We start from the raw sequence: 8,414 nt of genomic DNA, 5'->3' as shown, positions 1-8,414 counted from the left end.
AGAGCCCACGTTCAGCATGCCGACCGCCGAGAAGGGGCAGGGCTCCTGGGTCTGTCTCGCTCTGACGTTCCCTTCTTTCTGCTTGCCCAGGGTCTCTGGGTGCTCCTCTTGGTTAGACCCCGCCTATGTTGTGGTCCCCGCGTCTCCTGGGAGGGCCCCTGGGGCACTGTTGGTTCTGATCACCCCATCTGGTGAGGGGAGCGGGAACGTGTTAGTGTAGACAGTCACTAGCTGTGCGAAGGGGCCCTGTGAGAGAGAAGACAGGGAGGGAAGGGGCCCTGTGGCTGCCACAGGGGCGCACTGCCCACCCACCCTGCGTGGGAGAGGGCTTTCCCTGAGGTGTCCACCTCTGTGGAGAATGCCGCGGGAGCCGGGCCAGGTGGAAGGCGATGAGACAGAACCCCGCCTCCTGCAGCGCTGCCGCGGGACCGACAAGGGAGGGTGAGTACCCAGCACGCCCAGCCTCTCCGGGGCCTGGGGCTCGTGTGTCCCCTGGGGCCCCGGCTGTAGCAGAGGGCACCGCTCCGGCCCGCCTGTCTGCACTGGTGGCGACAGCGGCTCTCCAGGCCTCTCACTTTTTATACGGCCCGTGTCGTCAGCACATTGGAGGCCATCGCTGTCCATTTCTTCTGCAGATACTGGCCGGCTTGGGGGCCATTCGGGGCCCTGCTGCGGCCTGGAGCAGTGCACAGGGGGCACGCTCACTGTCACTCTCCCTGGCCCAGCCCTGGGGGGCCCAGCTCTGGGATCCCTTTCTCTGCTGGGCTCTCGTTGCCACTGGGCCGCCTCTGCTTCCTGCCCTGTTGATGCACAGAATTGGTTTGTGTCTTAAAATGTGTTCGTTTTTTAACAAAAAGTAACTGGTGCTTTAAGAATTGTAAGTAACACAGATGTCTGTGAAGAACGGAGAGCCTACAGGCCCAGCCGTGGGGATCCTGCCAGACTGTTCTCTGCAGCTGGGAGGGTATTGCAGGAGGTTCATGGGAAGTGGAATTAAATGTAGTTTATTTGGTGTAAAACAGCAGTGTGGCTCAAGTTAAGCCACTGCCCACAATCCTGGCATCCCATGTCGGAGCAATGGCTCAAGTCCCTGCTGCTCCACTCAGGACCAGCTCCCCACTAATGTGCCTTGGAAAGCAGCGGGAGATGGCTTGAGGGCTGGGGCCCCTGCCCCCATGTGGGGGACCTGGCTCCCGGCCCAGCCTCAGCCGCTGCAGCCCTTTGGAGGGTGAACCAGTGGATGGAAGCTCATTCTTAAAAATTTTTTATATGATTTACTTATTTGCAAGGCAGAGTGACAGAGACAGAGAGATCTCCCTCCTGCTGGTTCCCCCCCGAATGGCCACAGTGCCTGGGGCTGGTCCAGACTGAAATCATAACCTCCCCAGAAGCCGGACAGCCAGGGCCCACGCTCACAGCGGGTGCTGGATTCACAGGCAGTGGCTTAACCCACTATCAAACGCCGGCCCCCTAAACAAATCTTGCTTAAAAAATTGTGATCCATGCGTAGGTTTCTCAGAACGCCACATTTTCCATGAAGTTTTTGAAGACCTCGCCATACAGAAACAGAGGTGGTGGTGAGTGAGGGTTTGGGTTTTTGCTGGCATGTGACTCATTCCACACCTTTTCTGTCTACAGCAGTTGGGGTGGGGCCCTCCGCAGGTGTTTCTGTGCCGTGGGTAACCAGGGCACGGTGGCTGGACTGTGGCAAGCAGACACATCCCAGCGGCACCTGTCATTTGTAAACCCCCGAGGTGGAATTCCCAAGGCTCCCGGTGCCGCGCAGGCTCCTCCAACTCCTAGGCCGTCTCCGTCACCCGTGCTGCGTGGGCTGGAGTCTTGTAGTGGATTCACCCCGACCAGAGGGCACTTGCTCAAGTTTTCGTAGGTAAACCGAGTTGCTTTCCAGAACGAGTGCACCAGGACAGGTGCCACCAGCGGACTAGGAGGGTGTCGTTCCCTCAACCCTTGGTGATGACGCGTGGGTGTGGGCCGCCTTCACCTCTCCCAGCCCGGGAGGCAGGAGTGGGGACTGACCCGTCGGCTGGGCCCATAGGAGCAGGGGCTGAGCCGTCGGCTGGGCCCATGGTATTCTTGCAGCTGCTTTCACTCTGCCCCGTGTGATAGGCTGTTGGGGGTTGTTACAGGAAACTTCCTGTGAACCCCCGCTCTGGGGGCCGGAGTCGTGTCGTCTCCCAGTCATTCCCCACCGGTGTGTGTGGGCGTGGAGGAGCTGCTGCTTGTTGGGGTCTGTGGGTCTGGTTTCCTGTGGGCTCGTGCTCCCTGGAGTCTTTGTGCCTCGGTGCCTCACGCTGCTGGGGACTGCGCACGTCACCCCCGAGGGCCCGGTGGGAGCTGCTGGGTGTGCGTTTGTGAAGAAAGTGGCACAGGGGTAGAAAACAGGGCACTGTGGTGTGGGGACGTGTGGTATCGGAGCCCGTGCGTGTGTGTGTGTGTGTAAGATTTGTAGCTGAAGAACACGGTAGCCAGGAGGTGCCTGGGCCCGGCTGCCCGTCAGAATCCACAGGTTGGGAGAGGGCCCAGAGCTTAGCACGTGTAAAGGCTTCTCATGAGATTGTGTTGTGCGGCCAGGATGGGCGCCACTGCTGGCTCCCTGTGAACCCCAGGCCTGAAGTGGGGTCCCCAGGGGCTCTGCTGAGCACTTCCGGAAGCTGTGTGGCTGGGGCCCTGACCAGCCGTGAGGATGCTTGCCCCCGCCTGGCCCTGGGACCTGCAGGAGGGTGGCCAGGCAGACATCGGGTTGCCCCAGAGCGAGCAGGTGACCCTGTGGGGCTGCTGGAGCTGATGTAACCACAGCTGTCAGGAGCTGCTGCTACTAGCCACGACAGGGGAAGGGAGAAGCCGCAGGGGCAGGGCACCCACTCAGCTCCGTGTGTGGGGCCCCTCCCTGGTACAAGCTGGGACCCGGGGCTGCCTGCATGGCTGGAGCAGAGGCGCTGTCGGTCAGCGCACACTTGTTACCGCCGCCTCCGGGGCCGCCACACTGCGGCTCCTGTCAGAATGACTGGTAACATCTAGGCCACGGGCCTCAACATCTGTGCAGCGGTGTGCAACGCTCAGACAAGATGCCGGGACTTCACGAGAGATGGCACCGAAACCTGCTCCCCTCTGCCACCCTGGCTGCAGGCACGTGAGCCACCTGCTGGGCCGTCCCTGGGGACCTGCCCCTCCCCCAGGCTCGGCTCAGACGCCTGTCACCCCCTCCCGCCCGGATCTGAGGGCTAGCATGTCTGCCCCTCCGGGGTGACAGCTCTGAGAGCACTCCTCTCCGCACTCACGCCCCGTTATCAAGGGCAGCGTCAGGACATCGTGGGTGTGGGCAGGCCTTGTGGTGCAGTGGCCAAGCCCCCATTGGGACCCACACATCCCGGATCTGTCTGGAGTCGAGTCCCACCTCTGCGTCCCGTCCGTCCAGCTTCCTGCGGACGCACACCCTGAGAGGCAGCGGGCGAGGGCGAGGGCTCAGGGCCGCGAGCAGGCAGGGCTGCTGGCCCGGTGTGGCCCAGCCCTGCACCACAGGCAGTCGGCGAGTGCGCCAGCAGATGGACGATCTCCCGAGTGACTCGGCTGGAGCTGAGGGGAGAGCTCTGGCGTAGCCACGTCTCGGGGGCGAGGCCCACCAGCAGGGCGCACGTCCTCCGAGCACGCGTGTCCGGCTGGCTGTGTTGAGGGAGCTGACGCTTCAGGAAGAACGGCTGTCGGCATCCTTCGCAGCGGGCCTGCCCACTGTGCGGCCATGGTGACACCACAGACGGTGGGCCTAGGCCCCAGCTCACGTGGTGCAGACACGGGCATTGGTGTCCAACCCAGAGGACCACCCCCTTCCTAGGCAGGTCAGTGTGCTGGGTGAGAGGTGGCGGCTGGCCGGGAGGGCTGTGGCGCAGCCTGCGTGGGCACGGGAGCCCTGCTGGTGTTGCACTGGGGGAGGGTGGGGACCGCTTGCACCTGCTGGCTCCTGTCTGGGTGTCCCCCGCCCCCGCGGCTGGCAGTGACAGGCACCAGGCTCTGCCCTGGGGCAGGAGGAGGACAGAGGGGCCCCACAGACCAGGGAAGCAGTGTGCACGCCTTTATTCCCCTCCCTCAGAGCTGCTCCAGGTAGGACCCCGGGACGAAGCCACGCTGCCCGTTCCGCTCCACTGTCCACCAGCCGTCCTCCCCCTCCAGGATGACCTCCAGGACGTCGCCCGCAGAGATATCCAGCTCGTCAGAGTTCTGGGCAAGAGATTGAACGGGAGTGAGGCTGGCTGTGCTCTGGCAGTGCACGGGGGTCTGTCTCGGCCTCTCTACCTACGGGGGTGGGGGGAGCACCCCCGGGGTCCTCACGGCCTGCCTTGTCCACTCTGCCTTACACACTGAGCAGGGCACCCACTCCATCCCCTCTGCCGTGAGCCCAGAGCAGCCACGGCAGCTGTGGGAGCCTGATGCCTGAACCACAGCCTGAGGCCAGGCAGGGCCGGGGTCTGCCTGTGCTCTCTGCTTGAAGTGGAGAGGGGGCCAGACTGGACACCCGCAGGCGCTTGGCGCAGCGGCCTGCAGCTGCCTGACCACAGACAGGAAGTGAGCCCCAGCCCTCAGACACTGGCACAGGGCGCCCAGTGGGTGTGGACGGCACGTGCATGCAGGTGTCCAGATGGGAGCACATGGCCGCAGGGTGCCGCCCTCTGCCCAGCACACGTCCTCCAGGGCAGGGCCTCACCTGTGCCGTGTAGTCGTAGAGGGCCCGGTACTCCCGGGCTGGTGCGGTGGCGTTTCCTGGCGGCTCCTTCACATCGATGGCCGCGTAGACCCCCTCCTTCACCTCAGGGGTGGTGCTCAGGGGCTCTGGGACCAGGAATAGGAGCAGGTGAAACCCGGAGCCCAGCCTTTCTCAAGGGATTGGCCCGTCTCCCCTCGGGTCACCCCGGTTACCAGCAGGAGCTGCCGATGATGTGGCCTTGGGACTTCCGTGCAGCAGCCCGGAGAACCTGGGGGCAGAGAGGACTGTGGGGGTCTTCACCCAGGCCTAAGGGACCTCTGGGAAGGGACCAGGCAGAGCCCCCTGAGGCTCCAAGAACCACTGAGCCCCAGGGGTACCCTCCCCTTCTCGGCACCTGCTCCCTGCATGGAGAATGGTCAGGTTCCCCTCTGCCAGGCCACTATGCCGAGGGGATCCCCACACAAGGGGGTACACAGGTGCTATACACCACCTACACCCCTCAGCACTCAGCACAGTGGCCTCGCAGGGAACAGGAGGCAGGGCAGGGCGCAGCCTGTCCCTCCCAGTCACCCTGCCCACCTGTAACGCCACCCAAGTGAGCCTCCATGCCCACCAGCCGTGGGGGCTGCAGGAGCCCCTGGCCCTGGAGGAGTGGCTCCCTGAGCAGGTGGCAGATCCCCTACTGGGTTGTCCCTGTCAAAGCCCGAGACCTGAGCAGGGCGGGTCCTCGGCCCTGGGGGTCCTGCCTCAGTGCCTGGCTCCAGCAGGCCAGGGAGGGGCCTGGGAGGCCTAGGGGAGTCTCCAAGCATAGCTTGTGGGCCAGATGCTTCAGCAGCCACTGCAGCCTGCAGTCCAGGGTGCCCGCCCTGGCTAGCAGCTGGGCCCATGGGACCAGGAGGCCGGCAGGGGCTCCCTCGGGGTCTGAGCACAGTCCTGGGCTCCAGGTGGCAGGACTGAGGATTTGTCCCTGCGGAGTGTCCAGCACGCACACTGGGCACAGACTCACCTCTTAATCATGCCGCAGGATGGTGGCACGCCGGGGCTCCCGCCTGCCGGGGAGGCCTCCCGGTCGTAGTAGTTCTGATAGGGCACCGGAGCTGGGGATGGAGGACGGTGAGGCGGGGGGGGGGCCTGCCCAGCCACCCCCGCTGCCCTCCTCCATCCCGTTCTGGGGTGGGTGGGTGAGTGTGTGTGTGTACCAGGTGGGGGGGGCTGTTCCCCTGCTTCAGGGATGCAGCCCGGCGACCCTGCCGTTCCCGTCCCCTGGCCTGGGAGCCCCCCAGCCCTGTGCTGACACTGGACCCAGAGGCCACGGTGCCTGGGCCGGGCCTCACCTGGGGGCTCGGTGCCCGTGCTCTTGGCCTGGATGAAGCCGTCCATGTCGGCGTCTACGCTGCAGCTCTCCAGCGTCAGCCGCACTTCCTCGTAGAGCTGGGGGCGGGGGGAGCAGAGGCGTGGGCCGGGGTGCCCCGACCCCCACCCTTGCAGGGGCCTCCCCATGCATGCCGGCTCGGGGTGGGGGCCGCCCCGCACCTCGTCGTCCTTGACGCACTGCATGGAGAGCTGGTTGCAGTGCACCCACAGGGCGTTGCGCAGGATCGTCAGCCGGTCGGCTTCCTGCAGCTGGAAGGCCTGTGGGCGGCGGGCGGGCGGGCAGTGAGCAGGGCTGCGGGACGGCCCAGGCCAGCCACACGCTGCCCGGGAAGGGCCCGTGGGGAGCGCAGGACCCTGGCCCTGAGGCCCGGGTGAATGCGTGAGGGATACCCACCCTGCCGGTGCCCGTCCCTACCTCGCAGGTGGTCCGGTGCTCCTGCTCCCACTCGCCCCGCACCTTCTCCAGCTGCTCGATGCTCTGGCGGTACAGGCGCTCTGAAAGCACAGGTGCCCGGAGCTGGGGCCTGCGGGCCACCCCCCCACCCCCCACGGGCCGGCTGCCCATCAGCGCTGCCCGCCCTCGAGGCCCAGAAAGGGCCCCAGGGACCATCAGGAGGTCTGGGCTGGGGTCTTGACCTCCCACAGCTCCCGGGAGCAATGGGCGTGCTGGGGAGGTCCTGACCCGGGGAGGGGAGGGGAGGGCGTCTGCCTCCTAGGGACTTGGCTGTGGGCCCCTGGGCAAAGCATTGCATCTCCTGTGCCTCCACTTCCTCCTGTTATTGAAGGGCTGGTGATGGCCACCCCCCAGGGCCAACCAGCGGCTCCCAGCAGGGGTGTGCGGGGGGTGGGGGTGCAGGGCTCACATACCTGCCTCAGTGGCCGCGTCCTTGCACTGCCGGGCTTTGTTCTGGCTCTGAGGAGACACAGGCAGGGCTGAGCCCCCGCTGCCCGTCCCACGTGCCTGCCCCTCCAAGGCCCAGCGGGCCTGCTCTGGGGACTGGGTCCCTGCCAGGAGGTTCCACAGCGGGGCACCGAGAGCTGATGGGGGGGTGGGGGCAGCAGGCATGTCCCAGGCACAGACCCCGCCCCTGTGGCCCCACACACCTTCTCCACCTGCTTCTGGTGGCCCTGGGCGCTGACACGCTCAAAGGCCTGCTCGGCGTCGTCGGCGTCCCGGCACTTCTGCTCATACGTCTTCTTGGACTGGGGGTGCACAGGCAGGACTTGGGGGCTGCACGGTGCTCCCCAGGGACCCCTGAGCTTAACCTCACTGTTGCATGTCGGAGGGGTGGGAGGGGGATGCATCCCTCCCGGGGCCTCGGCTGGGGGTGGGACTGGCACGCACCCAGGCATGTGGTGCTGGGCAGAGGACGTCCAGCCCCAGGCCCCGGGCTCCCCCCAGTGCCTACCGCCGCCCACACTCACCTCCATGGCCCACGTGGTGCTGGGCAGAGCACGTCCAGCCCCAGGCCCCGGGCTCCCCCGCCCGTACCTACCGCCGCCCACACTCACCTCCATGGCCCACGTGGTGCTGGGCAGAGCACGTCCAGCCCCAGGCCCCGGGCTCCCCCCTGTGCCTACCGCCGCCCACACTCACCTCCATGGCCCACGTGGTGCTGGGCAGAGCACGTCCAGCCCCAGGCCCCAGGCTCCTCCCCCCCCCCCCCCCCCCGTGCCTACCGCCGCCCGCGCTCACCTCCATGGCCCTCTTGTAGAACAGCAGCTTGCTCTTCTGGACACGGTCCATGACGGCCTCGTACTGCGGGCGACAGGGGGCTCTGAGCAGGGGGCGCGGCCTCAGGACACTCCCCCAGAGGTCAGGGGGCCTGCGATGCAGCACAGTGTCCCCTCCTGGCCCCGAGGAAGGTGGCAGGAGCCCCTCCCAGAGCCAGGGCAGTGAGGAGCCTGGGGGTGCGTGGTGCAGACCCTGGCCAGGACTTGGTCTGTAGCTGGGCACCCCCCCACACACACACACACACGGAGACATAGATGCCGGTGTGCTGGTGCACACAGCCCCTCATCCGTGTGTCCACGTGGTGTGCACGCTCCCATGACTAACCCGCCCCAGACAAGACGCTCCAGGCCGCTGGAGCGGGTGGAGGAGAAAAGGCCCAGCCAGAGACACTGGCATCATGGGGGAGGGGAACCGGGGATGCCACCTGCCCCGGGGCTGGGGCCTGTGGATGCCCCTGCACACACCTGCCTGGGGGACAGGAAACCGTCCCAAAGAGCTTTGCAGGGCCCCTGGCCTGCTCTGCACGGGGTCCCAGCCCAGGGGGTGGCCAGGCCAGTGGCTCCTGCGGATGGCTCTGGGGGGATCAGG

At 66.2% G+C, this 8,414-nt stretch overlaps 1 protein-coding gene across 2 annotated transcripts in view; it reads right to left on the bottom strand.

Moving 5' to 3' along the window:
- Positions 1-4,078: 4,078 nt before the first annotated feature.
- Positions 4,079-8,414, bottom strand: part of PSTPIP1 (proline-serine-threonine phosphatase interacting protein 1) — a 31,256-nt gene continuing 26,920 nt past the window's right edge. For both annotated transcript variants that reach the window (XM_062206399.1, XM_062206400.1), the window contains exons 6-15: positions 7,788-7,850; positions 7,196-7,294; positions 6,959-7,004; positions 6,507-6,586; positions 6,251-6,349; positions 6,052-6,148; positions 5,724-5,814; positions 4,930-4,985; positions 4,718-4,842; positions 4,079-4,233 (exon numbers count right to left, since the gene is read on the bottom strand). In XM_062206399.1, the coding sequence (XP_062062383.1) occupies positions 4,102-4,233; positions 4,718-4,842; positions 4,930-4,985; positions 5,724-5,814; positions 6,052-6,148; positions 6,251-6,349; positions 6,507-6,586; positions 6,959-7,004; positions 7,196-7,294; positions 7,788-7,850 (888 nt within the window). In that variant the 3' untranslated portion in view covers positions 4,079-4,101. The remainder of the gene's footprint in view (positions 4,234-4,717; positions 4,843-4,929; positions 4,986-5,723; positions 5,815-6,051; positions 6,149-6,250; positions 6,350-6,506; positions 6,587-6,958; positions 7,005-7,195; positions 7,295-7,787; positions 7,851-8,414) is intronic.

The sequence above is a fragment of the Lepus europaeus genome, chromosome 11 (genome assembly GCF_033115175.1).
Source record: "Lepus europaeus isolate LE1 chromosome 11, mLepTim1.pri, whole genome shotgun sequence".
NCBI lineage: Eukaryota > Metazoa > Chordata > Mammalia > Lagomorpha > Leporidae > Lepus > Lepus europaeus.
This window is presented reverse-complemented; position numbering and strand designations above follow the sequence as displayed.